The sequence below is a fragment of the Narcine bancroftii genome, chromosome 4 (assembly GCF_036971445.1).
Source record: "Narcine bancroftii isolate sNarBan1 chromosome 4, sNarBan1.hap1, whole genome shotgun sequence".
Classification (NCBI taxonomy): Eukaryota; Metazoa; Chordata; class Chondrichthyes; order Torpediniformes; family Narcinidae; genus Narcine; species Narcine bancroftii.
In genome coordinates this window covers 210,424,572-210,449,370 of record NC_091472.1, presented here as the reverse complement: position 1 = coordinate 210,449,370, position 24,799 = coordinate 210,424,572, and the positions used below count along the sequence as shown (strand labels likewise).

The 24,799-nt window shown below is 48.2% G+C and overlaps 1 protein-coding gene across 10 annotated transcripts in view; it reads left to right on the top strand.

Annotated features, from left to right (window-relative positions):
* The window catches only part of LOC138761545 (endothelial zinc finger protein induced by tumor necrosis factor alpha-like), a 68,416-nt gene that overhangs the window by 21,608 nt on the left and 22,009 nt on the right, over positions 1 to 24,799 (top strand). For 9 of the 10 annotated variants that reach the window (XM_069933855.1, XM_069933853.1, XM_069933847.1 and 6 more), the window contains one exon: positions 539 to 2,582. In XM_069933855.1, the coding sequence (XP_069789956.1) occupies positions 1,041 to 2,171 (1,131 nt within the window). In that variant the 5' untranslated portion in view covers positions 539 to 1,040 and the 3' untranslated portion in view covers positions 2,172 to 2,582. Of the gene's footprint in view, positions 1 to 538; positions 2,583 to 24,799 lie in introns of those variants that run through there. The other variant, XM_069933857.1, reaches the window with a different exon arrangement.

The window sequence follows — 24,799 nt, the reverse complement described above, 5'->3', positions numbered from 1 at the left end:
CTGAGGTTTTATGAAGCATTGGTGAAAGTTCTGCTTTGGGCTCCATATCAATTGGAGAGGGGCCACAGGAGGTTTCCAAGGATGATCCCTGGAGTGACGGATTTTCATATAAAGAGAATTCAAAGGCTCTGGGATTGTAGTCACTGGAGTTTAGAAGAATGAGGGTGGAGTCTCAATGAAACTCAAGGAGATCTGAAAGGCCTGGATATAGTGGATGTGGAGAGGATGTTTCCTGTGGTGGGGGAGTCTGACCAGAGGGCACAGCCTCAATACAAAACAACACTTTAGAACAGAGAGGAGGGATTTCTTTATGCAGACGGTGGTGAATTTGTTGCCACGAGCAGTTGTGGAGGCCAATTCATTGGGGATATTTAAGGTGGTGGTAGGAAGAGAATCAAAGGTTGGGGGAAAAGGCAGGAGAATGGGGTTAAGGCAGGAGAATGGGGTTAAAAAGGATAGTAAATCAGCATGATGGAATGGCAGGATGCGTTTGAGGGGCCAAATGGCTTAACCAGGTTATGATCTTCTTGTATTACAGTCAGCAACAGACATCGCATCCATGAACTTCGCAGCATCGGGGGAGGTTTCCTCACCTGGATTTTAAATCGGTCCCTGTGTGTCAGAGGGAACCCCAGCTCTTAGCACCCAGCCATCACTCTCCCCACCTTCATTTCCAAGGTGGGGGTTTTCTCACCACCCCAAGGTTCACGATCACATCTCTGACCACAATGTCCCACCCTCTGCAAAGGGCTCTGCTTGCACAGTTCTGAGCTCCGTTCATGCGCCTTCTGGGGCAAAGCGCTTGTTAGGTACCGAAAGCAATTCAGTGCCAAGTGCTGGAACAGAGGGCTGCTGTGGTTCCAGGGCTTGCAATGCACAGCTAGAGGACACTTTCCCCCTAGTCCCAGACCTAGCCCTAGCCTCTGTTGATTTAACCTGCTGCCCTGCTCTCTGGGAACCTCCATCGGGCTGAGCACAGCTGTGAGCCCTGGGGGAGGACTGCATTAATTTATCCCCTGGTCACATCTCATCCCACAGCAATGAACCCGTTTCAGTGCTCCGACTGCGGGAAGAACTTTAAGTGGTCGAGTCAGTTAACGAAACACCGGCGGGTCCACACCGGGGAGAGGCCCTTCACCTGCCCAGAATGCGGCAAGGGCTTCAGCATGTTGTCCAGCCTTGAGATACACCGGCGGGTTCACACTGGGGAGAGGCCTTTCACCTGCCCAGAGTGCGGCAAAGGGTTCGCTCAGATCCCCAACCTGCTGACCCACCAGCGAGTCCACACTGGGGAAAAGCCGTTCGCCTGTCCCGAGTGTGAGGTAGCCTTCACCAACAGGTCCAACCTTGAAATACACCGGCGAGTCCACACCGGGGAGAGACCGTTCACTTGCACTGACTGTGGGAAGGGTTTCACCCGGACATCCAGCCTGCTGGCCCACCAGCGGGTCCACACCGGGGAGAAGCCGTTCATCTGCCTCGAGTGTGGGAAGTGCTTCACCCATACCTCCAACCTACGAGCCCACCAGCGGGTCCACACTGGGGAGAGACCCTTCATCTGCCCTGAGTGCGGGAAATGCTTCACTGAGTCATCCCACCTGCGGAGGCACCAGCGGGGCCACACTGGGGAGAGGCCCTTCACCTGCCCTGAATGTGGGAAGGGCTTCACCCAATCCGGCCACCTGCAGAGGCACCAGCGGGTCCACTCTGGGGAGAGGCCTTTCATTTGCGCTGAGTGTGGAAAGGGGTTCACCCAGTACTCCAACCTGCTTATCCACCAGCGGGTTCACACCGGGGAGAGGCCATTCACCTGCTCTGACTGCGGGAAGGGATTCACCCATTCCTCCCAGGTGCTGATCCACCAGCGGGTGCACTCTGGGGAAAGGCCATTTGTTTGCCCCGAGTGTGGAAAGGGGTTTGCCCAGTCCTCCAGCCTGCTGACCCACCAGCGGGCCCACACTGGGGAGAGGCCATTCACCTGCTCTTGGTGTGGGAAGAGCTTCACCCAGACCTCCCACCTGCTGAGACACCAGCGGGTCCACGCCAGGGAGCGGCCGTTCACCTGCTCCGAGTGTGGAAAGGAGTTCACCCAGTTGAACAACTTGGTGAAACACCAGCAAGTTCACACAGAAAATTTGCAGAGTGTGGAATATTTAAAGATCACTCACTGAAACACCAGGAGGGACTGGAGTTTTGGTTATTGAGGCAACAAATCTTGATGTCAATTTGCAATTTGTTATCATGTTCAAGTTTATTGTCAAGTGTACAAAGGTGCAGTGAGGAAGTTTGTTTTGGAGCAGTCCAGCTGGACTTCCCGTACATATTCTATTCATTGATAATAGTTTTGCATCATTTGAACAGCTTTCTAAAAAGTTCAACTTAATACTTACTCATTTTTTCAGATACTTGTAAATTAGACACTTCCTTAAATGTCAGATTTTTCTCGGGCACCCAATGTGAATATTGCTGATGTGATATTAGGTCCACGCTGCTGAAGATGGGTCACGTCTCCAGAATGGAGGACCATCGCCTTCCCAAGATCGTATTATATGGCGAGCTCTCCACTGGCCACCGTGACAGAGGTGCACCAAAGAAAAGGTACAAGGACTGCCTAAAGAAATCTCTTGGTGCCTGCCACATTGACCACCGCCAGTGGGCTGATAACGCCTCAAACCGTGCATCTTGGCGCCTCACAGTTTGGCGGGCAGCAGCCTCCTTTGAAGAAGACCGCAGAGCCCACCTCACTGACAAAAGGCAAAGGAGGAAAAACCCAACACCCAACCCCAACCAACCAATTTTCCCTTGCAACCGCTGCAATCGTGTCTGCCTGTCCCGCATCGGACTGGTCAGCCACAAACGAGCCTGCAGCTGACGTGGACTTTTTTACCCCCTCCATAAATCTTCGTCCGCGAAGCCAAGCCAAAGAAAGATATTAGGTTACAACATTTCTGTAAAGGGGTAATATCCATTCTTTATGATAAGCTTATGGATTTGAGACATGGCTCTCTTGCTAAAATTAAAAATGCCTGGGGACAGGGTTTCAACTGTACATTATCAGATGAAGTTTGGGATCTAATTTTTAGGATGGTTAATGCTACATCCTTGTGGCTGTTGTGGCTTATTATAATTTAAAGTTTTACATTGGGCTAATATGTCTAAAGTTAAATTATCTCTTATCTGTTCCGTTGTAAATCCTTACTGATAAATGTGAGAGAGAAGGTGGCTTCTTTAATTCATACGTGTCCTAATTTTGAAAACTACTGGAGGGAGGCAGTGCTGGAATAAGGTAGTGCAGGGCCTAAAGCATGCGTGGTGAGGGGGAAGTGTGACTGCAGCAGGTCCCCCCCCCCCCCCGAGAGAGTTTCTGATGTTGACCCTGCATGTCTATTTTGGTAAGTTTCAAATCATCTTTATTCTTAAAGAATAAAGGCTAGCTTTCTACGATAACGATATATTCAGTGATTATCTAGGGAATATACACCTATGGCAAGCACTGAAATTGCGCCCCCCTCCTCCATTACACTTACACTGAAATTGTGCCCCCTCCCCTGTTAAAACTTCCACATTTAGTTAAAACAAAAATTACTTATGGCAGCGGCGCTAGCTCAATGCGGGAGCAATGGCCGCCTGCTTTACCCATAGTTCCCTGTGCTTCCCTGATGATGGCAGAGCGGTTCCAGCTGAGTGGGATTATGGATTATGAGCTGTCGGTGGCCCTGAAACAGCCCGATCAGATGCCAGAGCAGTGCTCCGATGAAATCTGGCAGTACTGCATCCCTGCTGGCGCATCAGCAATTAGGTGTGGGGGGGGGTGGGGTGGGCCGCAACGGACAGCCAGAGCTAGAAGTGAGGCAGTTGGGCGAGGCAAGGACAGTGGTGCCCCTCTGAGGTGAGCAATTTTGGCCAATGATCACCTTTAATCAGGGTTATTAATACAGACTATCAGTGTGGTATCTCTTAGACCCTGCACAAATATGAAAACGTTTCTCAGAATTCATCTTGCGTAAATGCAGGGGCCCTTGAAATCCGTGGCCTGCATTATATGCTACTTTCATTATGTTAATCTGGCTCTGGAGGGAGGTGTGTCAAACTCTATTCTTAATTTTAAATAAAAATTCAGAACCGAATCTACTGATTGTTCTTTTTGGCACAACTGGAGAAGATGATACTCCTTTAACTGCAATGAAACGTTGTACTCTTGTCTTTTGCATCACTCCTGGCTAGACAAGCAGTACTGTTTAGATGGAAGGATGCTGCCCCACCCACTGGGTCAGGGACTTTATGTCCTGTTTAAATTTAGAAAAGATAAGTTATTCAATTAATAATTCAAATGTAAAGTTTCAACTGCTCTGGGGATCATTCTTGTATCACTTTCACAACCTCTAGATATAATTTAAAATGTTTATACTTGCCATTGTATTCTATGAACGAAGTACATATTTTCTTTAGTCATACAACTTGGGCTAGGGACTAGGGTTTAAAATCATGCTGTATGTGGGGAAAAAAAAATGTTTAAAATTTTGAAATGCAGTTCTATGAGCTTTTTAAACTTCATGAGTTTAAAAAATTGTCATTTGTTATTAATATATATTCCATAAATGTTTTTATATGCACGATTATATTTGAAATTAATAAAACTATTTAAAAAGAATTTGCCATTTGTTTTCAGGTTCAAGTTTATTGTCACATGTACAAAGGTGCAGTGAGGAAGTTTGTTTTGGAGCAGTCCAGCTAGCCTTCCCGTACGTAAGCCACAGGGCAGGAGTGTAGTTATAGGGACAGATCAGTTGGTAAAAGCAGCAGGTACGAGGATCATTCAGGAGTCTGATAACAGGGGGAAGGAACTGTCCTTGAATCTGGTGGAGGGTGATCCACACTGGTGAATCTTCTCCATGGGGAGGAGGGAGTGGGTCTGGGAAGGGGTGAGTCTTTTAATATGTTGGCTGCTTCTCCAAGGCAGCAGGAAGTGGAGGTGGAATGGATGCTCCCCCTCAATGTTTAAAAGATCACACGATAAAGGAACAGAAGTAGGCCATTCACCTCCAAGTCTGTTCTGCAAATCCACCCTGAGCTGAACCAGTCTCACATCTAGTTCCAAATTCTGGCCTTTTCCCCCTATCCCTTGATACCTTGACTAATTAGATACCTATCAATCTCCTTAAACTCTCCCAGTGATCAGACCTCCACAGCTGTTTGTGGCAATGAATTCCACAAATTCACGACCCTCTGGCTAAAGAAATTTCTCCTCATCTCTGTTTTAGATGGGTCCCTTCTCATTCTAAGACTGCCTTCTTGTCCTGGGTTCACCCACTAAGGGAAGCATCTTATTCGCATCTACTCTGTCCAATCCTTTCAGCATTAGAAATATTTCTATTGTGACAGAGGTGTTTGGGAGATAAATTGGAAAAGGTTTGTTAGAGCAGGTCACACACAAACACTTTTAAACAGAATTCTTGCAGGAGCTTTTGCAGAGTGCTCACAGACTCATGATGGACTTGCAAAAAGGCAACAAATGTAACAACAGACAGGGCAACTTTGTCTGGAAAACAACTTGCTGTTCGGAGGGTCATGTGATCTTTACAGGCAGAGAGAATAAAAGAGACTGCTTTCAGAGAGGAGAGACAGACATCTGTTCCAGAGGGACAACCTGGCAAGCTTTGGAAGACGGCCTAGTCAATGGAGACGACTGGGCTGTCTGGTGTTTCCCTTGGAACAGGAGAAACAGAAAGGCACTCTGGTGACCTGAAATAAGAAAAACTGAAAACCAACAAGAACCCTCCTGAGTGGTAACAATTTACCTGTTAAGCACCAAAAACTGATAAACTTTGTTAGTGCTAACTTCTATGCACAGTACAAGAATTGCTTGCAACCAGTGAGATTGGACTGTGAACCGAAGAACTTTGCTGAAATTACACACACGTGCTTAGTGTTAGAAGGGGGTTTAGTAGGTTAAGAGGGTTGGTGCGAGAACACAGCCTTGCTTCACGCTATTGTTAATGGAGAAGGGTTCAGAGAGCTCATTGCTGTATCTGACCCGACCTTGTTGGTTTTCGTGCAGTTGGTTACATCCGGTACCGCACGGATGGCAGTCTCTTCAATCTGAGGCGCCTGCAAGCTCACACCAAGACACAAGAGAAACTTGTCCGTGAACTACTCTTTGCTGACGATGCCGCTTTAGTTGCCTATTCAGAGCCAGCTCTTCAGCGCTTGACGTCCTGTTTTGCGGAAACTGCCAAAATGTTTGGCCTGGAAGTCGGCCTGAAGAAAACTGAGGTCCTCCATCAGCCAGCTCCCCACCATGACTACCAGCCCCCCCACATCTCCATCGGGCACACAAAACTCAAAACGGTCAACCAGTTTACCTATCTCGGCTGCACCATTTCATCAGATGCAAGGATCGACAACGAGATAGACAACAGACTCTCCAAGGCAAATAGCGCCTTTGGAAGACTACACAAAAGAGTTTGGAAAAACGACCAACTGAAAAACCTCACAAAGATAAGCGTATACAGAGCCGTTGTCATACCCACACTCCTGTTCGGCTCCGAATCATGGGTCCTCTCCCGGCATCACCTACGGCTTCTAGAACGCTTCCGCCAGCGTTGTCTCCACTCCATCCTCAAAATTCATTGGAGCGACTTCATCCCTAACATCGAAGTACTCGAGATGGCAGAGGCCGACAGCATCGAGTCCACGCTGATGAAGATCCAGCTGCGCTGGGTGGGTCACGTCTCCAGAATGGAGGACCATCGCCTTCCCAAGATCGTGTTATATGGCGAGCTCTCCACTGGCCACCATGACAGAGGTGCACCAAAGAAGAGGTACAAGGACTGCCTAAAGAAATCTCTTAGTGCCTGCCACATTGACCACTGCCAGTGGGCTGATATCGCCTCAAACCGTGCATTTTGGCGCCTCACAGTACGGCGGGCAGCAACCTCCTTTGAAGAAGACCACAGAGCCCACCTCACTGACAAAAGACAAAGGAGGAAAAACCCAACACCCAACCCCAACCAACCAATTTTCCCCTGCAACCGCTGCAACCATGTGTGCCTGTCCCGCATCGGACTTGTCAGCCACAATCGAGCCTGCAGCTGACGTGGACTTTTACCCCCTCCATAAATCTTCATCCGCGAAGCCAAGCCAAAGAAAAGTAGGTTAAGTGAGTCAATAGATTGTATTTTCATGTTCAAAGATCATTAAAAACAACTTTTGTTTAAGTAATCCTTTCTCGTGGTGCATCTCTAATGCTGCTGGGTTTTGGGATCCTCTGGACTCATAATGCTATGAGATCCCCTTCCATCCTATATACCAATAAATATAGTCCAAGAGCTTCTAAACATTCCTCATATGTTAACCCTTGCATTCCAGGAATCATCCTGATAAATCTCTGCATTATTATATCCCTTCTAAAGATAATGGGCCCAAAACTGCACACAGTTCTCCAAATGAGGTCTCACCATAAATCCTCATCAACACCTCCTTACTCTTGTACTCAATTCCTATTGAAATTAATGCTTTCTTTACTGCCAATCCAACCTGGTGGGTAACCTTTAGGGTACCCTGTACAAGGACCCCCAAGTCCCTTTGCACTTCTCAATTTTGAATTTTCTCCCCATCCAAATAATGATCTCCCTGTTGCTTTATAATAATTTTTAAAATTCATTCTCCCTGATCAAATTTCCAAGTCAGTTTTTCGAAGCCTATCCTTGGCATTTTATCTCGCAAAATAAATTTTCTTACATTTTTATTTAATTCTTCAAAAAACTTTTTAAATCCTCACTAATTCTTTTATAATAACAGTAAATATTTCAATTTAAATAAATTATTTAAATTCCTGTCAATATTAATTTCTAAATATTTAATTGCTTCCCATTGCCATTTAAACTTTGTCACCTGCTTGCTTTGAGTTTCGTCCCTGCTATTCATTGGCATCTCTTCACTCTTCTACATTAACTTTGTAGCCTGATATTAAACCATATTCTGTCAATTATACATTTATTTTCTTCAATTATATTTCTGGTTTTGTAAGATATAACATAATCTGCAAACAAACTAATTTTATGTTCTTTATCTTCTATCTGAAAACCCTTGATCTCATTATCACTTCTGCCAATGGTTCTATAGCCAATGCAAATAAGAATGGTGATAATGGGCATCCTTGCCTGGATGATCTTTCCAATAGAAAAGGCTTAGATATTTGCCTATTTGTGACCACCTTGTCTTTTGGATGATTATATCAAGCTCATCCAATTTGTATAAGTCAGGGGTGTCAAACTCAAATTCACGGAGGGTCAAAATTAAAAACTTGGACTAAGTCGAGGGCCGAACTAAATATTTATTGAAAATTTTCAACAACATCTGCATGTTTTCTCTTCTTTCAACATATGTAATGTTAAACTTTAGGATATAACTTTAGGAGGATAATGTTACAGGTCAGGAGTAGGTAGCTCAAGTTCACCCTTTGCTTGACCTGAGGGAAACATATTTGGTCCCTGTGGAGATGTAGTCAGCATTCACAGGCTGTGTCCATTTTGGCCTGCATCAGGATTCAGCATTTCCTGCTCACTCCTCAGGCTCTAGGCCTCTATTCACCCTCGAGCCACCATCCCTCTACCTGACCAGTCCTTTACCCAACCTCTACTCACCCCTCACTCCACTTGCTTTGCCTCTACCCACCGCATCCTATACACGCCCCTCTACTGCCTCTCCCCTCAACCTGTTCCTCCCTCTACTTGTCTCTCACCCTCTAATCACCCCTCCCCTACTCGCCCTGCCCCTCCCCTTTTACCTCTTCCCTATCCACCCCTTCTACTCATCCCTCCCTCTAACTGCCCCTCGCACCACCATAACTTCCCCTGCCCATTACTCCTCACCTACACCCTCTGCCCACCCCTGCTTACCCACCCACTCAGGCCCAGCGCGCTGCCGATCAGCCTTTGCGGACAGCCACCATCTCTCTCTTCATGTGCAGGGCTGAACCAGCCGTCCCTGGGGTCCGCGCGGGTGCAAGCGCTGAAGGCCGTGGCGACCGGGAGAAGTGCGCTCGCGCTGCGGAAGGGCCATCCGGTGCCAGTCGCGTGGGGCTCGCGCTGCCCAGGGGCCGTGCACAGCCTGCCATGTCCGTCGCGCCGACAGGAAATCACAGGCGCTCGCCAATCTGCCGCACCGCTCGACAGGTGGGAGAAGTGGGAGCCTTCCAACTGGCTTGCCGGCTGATGACATCGACAGACTTCTCGTGTTACAATTTTTCCTGTTACAATGGGGAAGGATGTGTAATGAAGGGGGAGGATGGTGGGGGTGACATTACCAAAAAACAGCATTGGCTCTCGCTGCAGGGCGGGCCACCTCTAATACATTTTTGAAATGATCTTGCGGGCCAAATATAACGGGCCAGAGTTTGACATGTGTGGTATAAGTATTTGGAATTCCAAAAACATTTAACACTTTAAATAAAAAGTCCCACTCTAATCTATCAAATGCTTTTTCTGCGACTAGAGCCACCATTATCTTTTCTTTCTGGGCTACATTAATAAACATAAATTTAACTATATTGTCCGCTCATCTTCTATATTTAATAAAGCCAGTTTGATCATATTTATTCATTTAGGTAAACAATTAGCTAATCTATTAGCTAATAGTTTGGATACAATTTTATAATCTGTATTTAATAGTGATACTGATCCATAAGAAGATGGTAACCATCTTTCCCTTTTTTTGGAATAACTTATTCATGATGTTTTAAATGATTCTGGTAAATCATGAAAATCCAATAATCCCAAAAAAACTGGAATTAATAACTCTTTGAATTCTTTAAAAAACTCCCGAGAGAAACCATCCTCTCCCAGAGCCTTGTTATTTGACAATGATATAAGAGTGTCATGTACTTCAACATCCATGAAGGAATTTGATAATTCCATTTATTCCTCCATATTTAATTCAGGTAATGTAACTGGTGATAAATATTCATCTATTTTTTCCCGTCCTTCAGAGACTCCAATTGATACAGTTTTTAATAGACATTCCTAAAATCATCATTAATTTCCTGCATTTTATAGGTAAATTGACCAGATACCCTCTTTGTTGCAGTTACTGTTCTTGAGAATTGTTCGTTTTTAATTGCCATGCTAAGATTTTTATGGGTTCTATCCCCCAACTCAATATTTCTGTCTCTTTCTGCTTTATAAGATGGTATTGTATTGTTTCAATTTTTTTTGATTCCAAAAATCTTCATTTCTCATCATTTTACAGAACATGCAATTCCTTTTCTAAATACAATATATCCTTATCCAATTGATCTACTTCTCTCATATTCTTTCTTTATTTTAGATGAGTAACTTATTATTTGTCCTCTTAAATAGGCCTTTGTAGCGGCTACTACACCACAGAAACACACCACTGAACTCGGTGGGGTTTCCAGTAGAACTGTTCATTTGAATTTCGCGCATGCCCCTTTAAGGCCAACAGGGGTTCTGCCCCGTATGGCGATAACGTCATCACATGGCCCAGGGTGCGAGCTGTGGCCTAAGCCATGAGGCAATAAACAAGCCCCAACGGCGCCATCTTCTGCAGCTGCCCCGCCAGCACAGCAGTACAAATGGGGCCGGTTCGCTCACAGAGATGTGCACCACCACATAATCCCCCCCCCCCCCAGAACCGGGTTTCGCGTCCCGCTGCTTGGGCAGCTGACCCCTCTGTTTAGGCTGGGCCATCTGCACGTGTTGGTCTTAGTCCACGTGCGCTAGCTCCAGTTGGTTGACTGCAAATATTTCCTCCCTGCCCCCAATGCCAGGGGGAAAGTCTTTCCCAATCGATGGAGAACCTTGTACGGGCCCTCATACGGGTGATGCAGGGGGGTCAGTGTGGGCCACGCTGGACAAACACTAACTCAGCTGAGGCCAGCTCTTTGGGGACATTCACCTGGTGCTTGCCATGGTGGGTTGGTGGTTGGGGTGCCACCGAGGCGAGTGTGTGGCAGAGGTCCATGAGAAGCATTGGGGTCTCACCTTCAGATTCAGCGCCTGCTCCGAAACACTCCCCTGGTAACGACAGCCTGGAGGTCTTCTTTCGGAGCTGTTCGAATGCCAAACAAGACCAATGGCAGCTCGTCTGTCCAGTTGGGTCCTTTTAGCCACGCCATGAGAGCCGCCTTGAGGTGCCGGCGGAAATGTTCCATGAATACATTCACTTGTGGATGATAGGCCATGGTGTGGTGGAGCTTGGTTGGCCAGTTGCGCCCAGAGGGTGGAGGTGAACTGGGCACACCTGTCATTGGTCATGTGGACTGGGACGCTAAAACAAGTGACCCAGTTAGCGAGCATGGCTCTTGCACAGGACCCAGTGGAAGTGTCCCTGATGGGGATGGTTTCCGGCCACCTCGTCGACTGGTTGACCACAGTCAGGAGGTAGCGGGCATCCCTGGACCACTATGTAGGGGGCCCACTATGTTGATGTGGATATGGTGAAACCTCCTGGCTGTTGGGTCGAAGTGCTGTATCGAGGCTCTGACATAGCACTATACTTTGGGTGCTTGGCAATGCGTGCAATTCCTCGCCACCTGGGCCACTTGTTTGTTTAATCAGTGCCAGACAAAACGTTCCACCACCATGTGCACCGTCATCTTGACTGAGGGGTCGGCCAGGTCGTGAACTCTTCGGAATGCCTCCTGCCTCCACTGCGGGGGTAATACTGGCTGCGGCGAGTCGGTCAAGACATTGCATAGGACCGTGTTGTGGCTGCCTGACAGCTTTAGGTCCTCGAGGCGCAGGCCGGTGATGGCAGTTCGAAGTGCCTGCGTCTCTTCATTCCCCTCTCTGGGCCTGAGCTAATTGGGCATAGTTCAGGCCAGGGGACAAGCTGTAGATGGTCAGTCTGAAAAGTGCCTCAGCAACGACATTGTCCCTTCCCGCCCAGTGTCAGATGTCAGTGGTGAACTCCGAGATGTAGGAAAGGTGTTGCTGCTGGCAGGCCAACCAGGGATCCTTAGCCATGATTAGGGCTTGAGAGGTGAACGGTCTGCCCTCCAAGAAGTAGCGGAAGTGCCTGATCAAAAGGTACAGGGCCAGGAGCTCCCTGTCAAATGCACTGCACTTCAGCTCGGGTGGTTGGAGGTGCCAGCTGAAGAACGCCAGGGGTGCCACTGCCCGTTGACCTCTTGCTCAAGGACACCCCTGATGGCCGTGGCGGACGCATCCTCCAAGAGTGCTTTTTGTGCGTTGGGTCGTGGGTGGGCCAATAGGGTGGCACTTGTGAGGGCGGCCTTGGTCTGCGTGAAGGCTATCTCAGCCTCTTTCGACCACTCAAGTTTGGGCTGAGATCAGGGCAAACAGTGGGGGCATTATGCATGTGGCCTCTGGGATGAAGCGGTGGTAGAAGTTAACCAACCCGGTGAACTCCTGCAGGCCCTTGAGGGTGTCTGGCCTGGGGAACTCTTGTATGGCCTTGTCCTTGTCTTGTGATGGTGCTGCCCCATCCATGGTGATAGTATGGCCCAGAAACTGTAGCGATTCCTTCCCGAACTGACATTTGGCCACGTTGACGGTGAGGCCGAACTCAGCCAGGCAGGCGAACAGTGTGCGGAGATGGGACTTGTGCTCATTGTAATCTTGACTGGCGATAAGGATGTCATCGAGATAGATGAACACACAGTCGAAGTCTCTGTCCACTGTGTCCATGAGCCGATGGAAGGTTTGGGCTGCATTCTACAGGCCAAAGGGCATTCGAAGGAATTCAAAAAGGCCAAATGGGGTGAAGATGGCGGTTTTACCAATGTCATCAGGGTGTACGGGGATCTGATGGTAGCCCTTCACCAAGTCAACCTTGGAGAAAACCTGGGCGCCATCTAAGTTGGCCGTGAAGACCTGAATGTGGGGGATGGGGTATTTGTCAGGCGTGGTTGCAGCATTCAGCTGGCTGTAGTCCCTGGACAGGCGTCAACCCCCAGGGGCCTTTGGGACCATGTGCAAGGGAGAGGCCCAGAGGCTGTCCAACTTGCGGACTTTGTTGAGCTCCTGGAGGTGGGAAAACTCCTCTATTGCTAACTGCAGCTTCTCCAGTAGCAGTAGTCTGGCCTTGGCATGGAGTGGGGGGCCGTGTGGGATATTGTGGCGGATGCTGTGCTGAGGCATGGTGGCGGTGAACTGTGGCCATAAGATGGCGAGAAACTTGTCTAGGATACGGGAATACTCATTCCTGGGCGTGCAGACGGTCACTAACCCCGAACTGTGCACACTAGATGGCTTGAGGAGGGTCTGGAAGATACGGGCATGCACGAGCCTCTTATCCTTCAGGTCGACCAGCTGGCTGTGCGCTCTACAGGAAGTCGGCTCCTAACAGCACAATTCTCACGGTGGCCAGTCGGAACTTCCAGCGGTATTTGTCTGGTCTGAGGTCTACCTGAACAGTCCGTGTGCCAAAGGTCTTTATGTCGGCACTGTTCGCTGCCTGCAGGGTGGGTCCTCGTGCTCTCATGTGTATTTGAAGGGAGGTTGGGGGCAGCATGCTCAACTCTGCTCCAGTATCCATCAGAAAACACCATCCGTTGCTCTCATCCACCGTGTAAGAGGCTGTTCATGTGGCCAGCCATCACAGCCATTAGTGGCAGCTGGCTTGGTCGTTTCCCTGATATGAGCAGGGTTTGGCAGCAATTGCAGGCTTGGGCTCTACAGCGTTGATGGTAGAAACACCAAGTGGATTGGTGCTCCTTCGTCTTCTGTCTGGGGGCAGATTGTGGTCGGCTGGGTCAAGGGTGGGCCACCAGGTTCATGGCGGCCTCGTTCTCATTTTAGTTCACCACGTCAGCGCGGGCTGTGACCTTCTGGGAATCCGAGAAGTCCTCATCCGCTAGTAGGAGCTGGATGTCTTCTGGCATTTGTTCAAGGAAGGCTTGCTCAAACATCAGGCAGGGTTTGTGACCTTCATTCATTAAGGCAGAAGGGGCTCTGTTCCCCAGGCCATCAAGGTGCATCAGCCTGGCCGTGCGCTGTTGATGGGAGAGACTGAAGGTTCCAAGGAGGAGGGCTTTGAGGGCAACATACTTGCTCTCCTCTGAAGTATAATGGATCAGGTTGTCCACTCTGGCTGCAGTTTCCTCATCAAGGGCGCTCACCACATGTTAGAACATGGTGGAGTCCGAGGTGATCTGCCTAAGATGAAACTGCGTCTCTGCCTGTCCGAACCACGTGTTTGTGGGGGGGTGGGGCAGTTTCACAGAGTCAGCGCTGATCACCGACGAATCCATGTTTGGAGTCCAGATAATTTCTGGGCTCTGTGGGGTCACCAATGTAACGGCTGCTACACAAACAGAAACACACCACTGAACTCGGTGGGGTTTCCAGTAGAACTGTTTATTTGAATTTAGCATGTGCCTCTTTAAGTCAACGGGAGTTCCACCCCAGACTGTGATGACATCATCACATGGCACAGTGCACATGCTGTGGCCTAAGCAATGAGGCAATGAGTAAGCCTGGACGGCGCCATCTTCTGCAACTGGCCTGCCAGCACGGTGGTACAAGCGGGACCAGTTCACTCACAGAGATGTGCGCCGCTACACCACTCCCCTCCCCCAGAATCAGCATACATGTCCTGCCACTTGGGGGGTCCATCACCTGTGTTTAGGTTGGGCTGTCTGCATAGGTTGGTCTTAGCCCACCTATGCCGGTTTCAGTCGGTTGACCATGAATAGTTTTTCCCTGCCCCCAATGTCCAGGTGAAAGTCTTTCCCGATTGGTGGAGGACCTTGTACGGGCCCTCGAACGGGAGGTTGGGTGCAGACCATGCCGGGCGAACACTAACTCTGCTGAGGCCAGCTTCTTGGCGATGTTCACTGGGTGTTTGCCGTGGTGGGTTGGTGGTGGGGGTGCCAGCGAGGAGAGCCTGTTACGGAGGTCCATAAGCAGGATTGAGATCTCACCTCTGGATTCTGCGCCCACTCCGAAAACTCAGTGCTGCACCATAGATGAGTTCCATGGATGAAACCTGGAGGTCCTCTTTTGGAGCTGTTCGAATGCCAAGCAGGACCCATGACAGCTCGTCCGTCCAATTGGGTCCTTTTAGCTGCACCATGAGAGCCGCTTTGAGGTGCCAGTGGAAACATTTCACGAGTCCATTCGCTTGGGGATAATATGCCGTGGTGTGGTGGAGCTTGATTTCCAAACGGTTGGCCAGTTGCACCCAGAGGGCGGAGGTGAACTGGGTGTCCCTGTCACTAGTCATGTGGAACGTCGAAACGGTCAGCCCAGTTAGCGAGCAAGGCTCTGGCGCAGGACTCGGCGGAAATGTCCCTGATGGGGATGGCTTCCGGCCATATCATCGTCAGGTCGACCAGTCAGGAGGTAGCAGGTGTCCCTGGACATCGGTAGGGGGCCCACTATATTGATGTGGATATGGTGAAACCTCCTGGCTGGCAATCGAAATGTTGTATCGGGGCTCTGACATGGCACTGGACTTTGGAGGCTTGGCAATGCATGCACTTCCTCGTTTTTTAATCCGTGCCAGATGAAACATTTTGCCACCATGCGCACTGAGGGGTGGGCCAGGTCGTAAATCATCCGGAATGCCCCCAGCCTCCACTGCGGGGGGATTACCGGTCACGGCAAGCCGGTTGAGACATCGCATAGGACCATGTTGTAGCTGCCTGGTAGGTTCAGGTCCTCGGGGCACAGGCTGTTTGGAAGGCCTGTGTCTCTTTGTTGTCCCTCTGAGCCTGAGCTAATTGGGTGTAGTTCAGGCCAGGGGACAAGTTGTGGATGGTCGGTCTGGAAAGCACCTCGGCAAAGACATTGTCCCTACCCGCCCGATGTCGGCTGTTGGTGGTGAACTCCGAGATGTAGGAAAGGTGTCGCTGCTGGCTCACCAACCAGGGATCCTCAGCTATGGCGAGGGCCTGAGTGAGTGGCTTGTGGCCTGTGAAGGGGGTGAATGGTCTGCCCTCCAGGAAGTAGTGGAAGTGACTGATCAAGAGGAGCTCCCTGTCAAATGCACTGCACTTCAGCTTGGGTGGTAGGAGGTGCTGGCTGAAGAATGCCAGCGAACGCCTCTGCCCATTGACCTCTTGTTCAAGGACGCCCCTGATGGCCATGGCAGACGCAAGAGTGCAGTGTGGGCGTTGGGTCGTGGGTGGGCCAGTAGGGTGGCTTCACGCCAAGACCAGACAACTGCTGCTGGAGAACTTTCAGTTAGCGAAAGAGGGGTTCTCCCACCTCCAGAAGCTCGGCATAGTCTGCAGGTCGGACAGTCCCTGGGCCTTTCCCCTGCACATGATCCCAAGGCCTCTGGGGGTTGATGCCCATGTGGGGACTACCACTGGCTCAACAAAGCAACCACGTCTGACCAATACCCCATCCCCCACATTCAGGATTTCATGGCCAACTAGCACGGCACCAAAGTTTTCTCCAAGGTTGACTTGATGAGGGGCAACCATCAGATCCCTGTACACCCCAATGACATTGGCAAAACCGCAATTGTCACCCTGTTCGGCCTTTCTGAATTCCTTTGGATGCCCTTTGCCCTGTAGAATGCAGCCCAAACCTTCCAGTGGCTCATGGATGCAGTGGGTAAAGATTTGGACTTCGTGTTCATCTATCTCGATGACATCCTCATCGCTAGTCGAGATCACAATTAGCACAAGGCCCATCTCCGCACACTGTTTGCCCGCCTGGCTGAATTTGGCCTCACCATTAACGTGGGAAAATGTCAGTTCACAAAGGAGTCGCTTCAGTTCCTGGGCCATACTATCACCGTGGTTGGGGTACCGTCGCAAGACTAGGTCAAGGCCATAAAACAGTTCACCAGGCCAGACACCCTCAGGGCTTGCAGGAGTTCACCGGGATGGTTAACTTTTACCACCGCTTAATCCAGAGGCTACACGCAAAATGCGCCCACTGTTTGCCCTGATCCCAGCCAAACAAAGACACACGGTTGGTCGAAAGAGGCTGAGACAGCGGGAATACTTATTCCTGGGCGTCCAAACGGTTGCTATCCCTGGGCTGTGCACACTGGATGGCTCAAGTAGGAGAGTCTGGAAGGTACGGGTGTGCACGAGCTTTTTGCCCTTCGGGTCGACCAGCAGGCTGTGCGCTCTGAGGAAGTTGGCTCCTAACAGCGCAGTTCTCATGGTGGCCAGTAAGAAATGCCAGCGGTATTTGCCTAGTCCGAGATGTACCTGAATGGTCAGTGTGCCGAAGGTCTTTAAGTTAGTGCTGTTCACTGCTTGCAGGGATTTGAGGACGGTTGGAGGCAGCATGCTCAACTCCACCAGGGAACATCGTACGTTGGTCTTGTCCACCACGTGTAAGATGCTGTTGATGTGGCCAGCCGTTGTAGCCATCAGCAGTGGCTGGCCTGGTCATTTTCCTGGTATGAGCAGGGTTGGCATCACTTGTGGGTTTGGGCTCCCCAGCATTGGTGGTAGAAACACCAAGTGGATTGTTGCTCCTCTGTCCTCTGCTTGGGGGCGGGCTGTGGTCAGCTGGGTCCAGGGCAGGCGACCTGTTCATGGTGGCCTCATTCTCTCGTTTAGTTCGCCACAAGAAGTCGGCACGGTCTGCAACCTTCCAGGGATCCGAGAAGTTCTCATCTGCTGGTAAGAGCTGGATGTCTTCCGGCATTTGTTCAAGAAACCCTGAGGCAGGGTTTGCGACCTTCTCCCAGTGTGCGCATTTCATCCATTAAGGCGGACGGGGCTCTGTCCCCCAGGCCATCGAGGTGCTTCGGCCTGCCCACACGCTGCAGATGGGAGAGACCGAAGGTGCTGAGGAGAAGGGCTGTGAGGGCGACATACTTGCCCTCCTCTGGAGGATCGTGGATCACGTCATCCACTCTGTCTGCAGTTTATTCAATAAGGACGCGCACCACATTGTGGAGTCCGAGGTTATCTGCCTAAGATGAAACTGCTCCTCTGCCTGCCCGAACCATTTGCGGGGCCGATGGGTCCAAGGGGTTGGGGGGGGGGAGGGGTAGTTTCACAGAGACAGTGCTAATAGCCAATGAATCCATGTTTGGAGACCAGATGTCTGGGCTCTGTGGGGTCACCAATGTAGCGGCTGCTACAACATAGAAACTCACCACTGAACTCGATGGGGTTTCCAGTAGAACTGTTTATTTGAATTTAGCATGCACCCTTTTAAGGCCAACGGGAGTTCTGCCTCACGCACTGGTGAAGTCATCATGTTGCCCGGGGTGCGAGCTGTGACTTAAGCCACTAGGCAAGAGCAAGCACCGATGGTGCCACCTTCTGCAGCTGCTTCGCCAGCGTGGCAGTACAAGCGGGGCCGGTTCACTCACAGAGATGTGCGCCGCCACAGTATATACTTTAATTTAAATAAATTATTTAAATTCTTATCAATATTAATTCCTTGATATTTAAGCACCTCCTTCTGCCATTTAAATGTTGTCGTTTTCTTAACTTGAGTCATTGGCATCACTTCACTTTTATCGATATTTACTTTATAACCTGATATTAGCCCATACTCCACCAGTTGAACATTTACTTTCTTTAATGAACCTTCAGGATTTGTAAGATATAGTATTACCCATCTGCAAAAAGACTAATTTTATGTTCTTTATCATTTATCTTAAAACCCTCAATCTCATTATCTCTTCTAATCACCTCTGCTAAAGGTTCTTTCGTCAGCACAAATAAAAAAGGAGATAGTGGACAACCTTGTCTAGATGATCTTTCCGATAAAAAAGATTTTGATATTTGTCTATTGGTAATTACTCTAGCATTTGGGCAATTATATAATGCTCTTATCCAGTTTATAAAATTTATTGAAATTCCAAAAAAGTTTAATACATAAATAGTCCCATTCTAATCTATCAAATGCTTTTTCTGCATCTAAAGCCAAAGCTCCTGATGGTATTTTTTCCTTTCTGTGCCATATTTAACAAACTTAAAAATCTAACAATATTATCAGCTAATCTTCTATTATTAATAAAACCTGTTTAGTTCATATTAATCAATTTAGGTCAACATTTAGCTAATCTATTAGCTATTAATTTAGACAACATTTTATAATCTGTATTCAATAATGAAATGGCCTATATGAAGATGAAAGCAATAATATTCTTTTTTTAGGAATAACTGTTAGTAATGCTCGCTTCATTGTTCCTTTTTCTGCTCAGTTTTTTGTCCTGCAGTAAGGCCTTTATCCTTCTTTGGTGGTAGTGTTAATTACACCAGAGAACACCATTGAGTGTACAATGCTGTCCCTCACCCCCACCAAGCCTGTTTTCAGGGAGATCAGGATGTAGATGAGTGGTGGGGTCATTGTTTTACGTCTTGGAGCACTTTTGACTTTGTATTAAAACTCATTGAGCCACACACGCAAGACAACCAACTGGCGACAGCCTCTGGAACCTCAGTATAGACTCGCCGTTGTTTTGTGGTGGTGTGTTACCCTGTGTGACCATCGATCCATAAGTTGTATTTTTGGTGTTGGTGTGGCCACTGTGCATGTGTTGGTATGCCAAGTTGCTGGAGCATTGACGAGGGCCCTATTTAAATATTTTGGTTCGCGACTTCAGGAGACCATGGACGGATTAGCAGAACAGGGGTGTCTAATGTGGGCTGGTGCCATTAATGGCCCATAAATTCCCATCAGAGCCCCTCCTGAAGACCCACTAGATTACTACAATCGGAAAGGCTGGTACTCCATTGTTCTTCAGGTTGTTATAGACGACAAAACAACTGGTAAGGATCATGCCCTGAGTTGCAATGAATGTATTTCATATGTCGATCTAAATACAGACTTTTTGTTGTTCCAGCTTCACAGATGTGTATGTGAGGTGGCCTAGTCGCACCCATGATGCTCAAGGTTTAGCCAACTCACCCATCTACAGAAAGGCCAAGGATCAAGGCAGGTACCTCTTCCTACGTGATGTAAGTTTATATACCTCACTGTACAGTTTTATATGTGGATCAGTCAAATGTGTTTTTTGTCACAATGACAGTGAAATGTTTGTGTTTAAACTCAATAAATGGCTGAGTTTACTTCACAAGAGATTCATGACAAGTCTAAGGTGTCAGGTTCAATCCTGTTAATGTAAAACAGCCACTAGAAAACACTAGTAAACTGATTGTTTGTGATTTCAGAGGTTGCATAAAGTACTTATGCATCTACTTTGGTCTGCCCACAGAAACCCAGAACTGTTAATGGAGTGGAAATCCACATGCATCTAATCAGAGACCTAGCTTCCCCCTTCAGGAAGTGGTTGATGAAGGGGTTCACTGACCACCATGTACTTGATCAACAGCAGTGTAGTGACAACTTCCATTTAAGCTAGGCAAGGATGATGATTAAAAAAAAAAGGCTTTCGGACATCTCAAAGGGCACTGGAGGAGCTGGGCCAAGTGACTTGATATTTGTACCACTTTTGTATCAGACGTTGTTGCTGCCTATTGCACAATATATGTGAGATCAACAAGGAACACTGCTTGCCAGAGTGGAACACTGAGGAGCACTGGAACACCAGGCGACCTGTGAGGCAATGATGTCCATTAAAGTTGGTAATGACAGCTTCTGGTCAAGGTTCACTGCCCTTGTCAGTGAATTGTAGTGAACAGGAGACGTTCAACGAAAACAAAAAGATTGAATTCAACCGCATGCAACTATTTCCAACTGTGTACATCAACCAATCCCCAATAACCATGTGCAAAAGTCAGGTGGCTCCAGCAGCTGGAGGAAGGGGGAGGTGGAAATGCCCCGTCTGAGTACGGCATGAAGTCATTGTGCCGCGGTGGGGAGAATAATCCCGGCCATGGGGAGCAGGAAGGGAGTTTGTCCCAGGGCAGCGGGAGCCTGAGGCTGTCGTGCAGGACAGCAGGGGTGAGGCCTGGTTCTGCAATTCTCGTGGGGCCTTGAAACATCTCTCCTCACCGCTCACCTCTACCGGCCTCCGCACTCCCATCCCCGCCTGCTCAGCTGCACCTCACGGGCCCTCTGCACCCCCCCTCTCCACGGCCTCTCGGTCCACACACGTTTCCTTAATCTCCTGGGGCACCGCCCCAGGGTCGGCCCCTGGGGGGAGGGGACAGGGATGTCACGTAAGCGCGTTCTCACCGGTGATTCCCAGCACCACCTGCTGTCCGCCCGGGGTATGTAGAGTGCGGGGGGGGGGGGGGAATTCATCTGGTTGGCCAGTTGGGATCACGTGTTAGTGCCGCCATGTTGGGTCCCTTCAGCGCTGTGCGTTTGAGGAAGGTTTTGCTTGTAAGTTGGTTTCTTTTGTGAAATTGCGTCTCTATTTCACCGATTGGTCTGCATCAGCGATGGGAGCAGCTGGTATTATTTGCAGCTGATCATCTGTGTGGTTGTGGCGGGGTTTGTGGTCTCTGAGCCACATGGTCCCCATTGGAGCAGCTTCATGGGTTTCTGTCCCCGTTCCCAACACAGAGAAATGGGCCGGGGCTTAGGACAGGGGTTTGCGGGGAACCCGGCCCCTCTACTCTCCCCTCCTTGCTGCATCATGTTCACTGTGTAAGGTGTGTGAGTGAGGACAGGATCTCACTAAGAATGGGGACAAGGATCACTGCCTGGAGTTGTCCACATGTCACCCCATGGACAAAGGAAATTTTCAAAGGTCAGTTTAAAATGGGCACTGGAAGGGAAAAGGGGAGGCTGCATTTGTGGGTTACAATCCTTTGTTGTTCTGCAGCTTGGGAGCTGACAAGGAGCTCCTTATTGGTGGAGTTCTTAGATGATGTTCCGGAATACCTGTTTGTACTTAAAGGGAGCAGTCCCATCGAATGTTCCAGAAACTAGAGATAAGAAACTATAAATTCTGTGATTTTGTAAGCCACAATTCGCTCCCTTATAGGACATTAGCAGCTTGTGGCTGTTCTCGTGCTGTAACAGGCATCTCATACATTGCAAAGCTTGTTTGTGTACTGACAATAACCACAACAGGAGTGCGAGTATAAGACAGCTTTAATAAACTAATATGTACACTAATAGGTCTTGACTCTCTGCAAGACAAACCTGGAAGGCTAGACTAGCTCTGGACTGCTTTATATACAAGGTCACTGGGATGACCCCTGCACATTTTGTGCAGTTTTATTCATATTTGTTTTGGAGCAAACCAAGTCCAATTTAACATATGGCACACTTGGCAGGATCCCAAGAAAGAATGATGGATGAAGTTCAGGTTGAATAAATAGCTGAGCCAGTGTTGGAGGGAGATTGGACCCCAGAGGCAAATTTTCCTTGATCTCCCACCATCGATTCCCCGGTGGTTCATTTTCTACCCTCTCACTCACACCCCCCCCCTACCGATGTTGACTGGAATACCTTGACTGAATCCACATAAGGACTTGCAGGAAGGAATACTGATTGCATGAGGTTAGTGTGTTTTAATTGGGCAGCATGTTTGGATACTCAGTCAGTTGAATTGAACTCATTCTATTTGGTAATTGGGCAGTGAGCTGCTTGACTCCATCTTTTATTAGTGGAAAGGATTGGGCTGCGAGTCTGGTTGAACTCAGTCTTTTGGGGAATTGGCCAGCAAGTCAAGGGATTTGGAGAGTGAGTCAGGAAATTCAGTCTATTGGGGGTTAGGGAATTCAATCTATTGGGGGGTGGAGAATTGGCCAGCAAGTCAGGGGACTCAGTCTTTTGGTGGGTGGGGAATTGGAGAGCTAGTCAGGGGCCTCAGTCAATTGGAGGTGGGGAATTGGACAGTGAGTCAGGGGATTCAATCTATTGGGTTTTGGAGAATTGGTCAGCGAGTCAGGGGGATTCAGTCTGTTGGGGGGTGGGGAATTGGACAGTGAGTCAAGACTCAGTTTATTGGGAGAATTGGACTGAGGACAGTCTATCCAGATTGGGGATGACAGTCCAGCGAGTTGATAAAGTTTGGTGTGGTGCAGTTATTAAAGAGGAGAAGGTACAGATCTAGGTCTTGAGAAAGTTGATGATGCAGCCTGGAGAATCCAGAGAAAATGTGTGACGAGGGTAGAGAGACATAGATATAAGATTAAGTGTAGCGCTGACTAAAAAGTGCAAGAAAGTCCATGCTAGTGGGAAAAATCACCGTGGGATCCCAACCCAATGGCTGGCTTGAGGTTTGAGGGAAGGGATTTGGAACAGACTGGTGATAATTGCCCAATCTCCATGATGTCTTCGTGGTTTTTCCTGCTGTTTCTCTGCTGCTTTCCCTATATTGGCAGCTTCTACATCTCTTGGTTCCTCTGTATTCCTTCACAGAAGGGGAGAGAGAACCTTCCTCCATCTGCTTCCCCCTGTGTGACTGACTTAACCCTCTATGTGGATGGCAGCGCTTTTATTGGTGATGCTGGTCAGTGATGCTTTGTCTGTGCTGTTGTTTCTAATTCTGAATGTCCTGAAAGTACTTTTTCTCTTTACCGTGATCTGCTCAAAAAGTGGAACTTTTTCATTTACCTGTGAGTGTATTTTAAGTGCAGGATATTCTGTTGACATTTATACTGATTCTCCTATTAATTAATGCACCTTTTGTCAAAGTCTGTTAAAAGCTCTGCAGCTCATAATTCAGATATTGGATTCCAGAAGTTGTGCGGGTCATTTATGTCTCACTATCTTACTTAATAATTTAACTCATTGTAATTAAATTGTCTGACTTGTATCTTTTCCACATTCTTTATATTATTTACCTTTCTCTTTTAACACCAGTTGCATATCGCATCTGGTTTGGTCAGTGGTTTGAGCTTTTCTCCTCTACTTTCTTTTTGTGTTATTAGAGGTTTTTCCTAACAAAGGTATAACCTATTTAGAATATGAATTATGGATATGATTTACAATTTATGTATGTTAGTGTTAAACAGAATGTCCTATTTAGTTTGTGTAACTGTCCATATCATCTTCAACTATACATTTTTTGTTTGGATGCTTTTTATTAAAATAATTTAAAAAGAAAAACTGTGCCGCTCCCTGCCAAACTGCCTAAAAATAGGTGTACATACACACAATGCCTCTTTGCAAAGTTATTAAAAGTTTGTTTATGCATCTGTATTGGTTTTGGAGCAACTTCAGGTCCACCTTCAACAAAACTGTCGCATTACAGTGGGACAGGCAGAGGTCGAGGTATTTTAAAGGACATTCAGGCAGCAACATGCTGTTGGGTCTGGAGATAATGTCGTACAGAAGGTGCTTCAGAAGACCAGAATGAGTCCAAAATCTTCCAATCCAAACCATTTTTATTTAATATCTACCAAGGTACAGGTCAGTCAAGGTCCATCCGTAGAAAGGGGAAGTGACCCGGGAGATCTGAGGCAATTTAGATGAAATTCCAATGATCAGGTGGAGCGGGCCGACCAGGATTAGATAAATACGCAGAGAGCTGGAGCTGCAGGTGGGGCAGGGGCACCAGCACAGCCTAACTGGTAAGAGGTCCCAGGTGAATACAGGAGGGAGGGGAGAAGAGAAAGAAGCTGAGAAGTGACAGGGAGATGGCAGAGGGTTTCCCTCTTACTGGAGAAGGCAGGATAGGAGACAGGATTGAGGGAAGGGGTTAAGAGGATTGGGGATTAAATATCTTAGGATATCAGGTAATAAGGAAGGACGTGCAGAAAGGCAAGGGAAGTTGAGCAGCACTCTTAGTTAAGGATGAGATCAGGGTCGTAGTGAGAGATGATGCAAGATCTGAGGAGCAAAATGTTGAGTCCAAGGGCACTGAAAGAAATGGCAGAAGATACAGTCGTGGCTTTGGTGATAATATTCCAAAATTCTTTGTATTCTGGGCAGGTCCCAGTGGATTGGAAGATGGTGAATGTAATGCCACTGTTCAAAAAAGGATCTAGGCAAAAGTCAGGGAATTCTAGGCCAGTTCA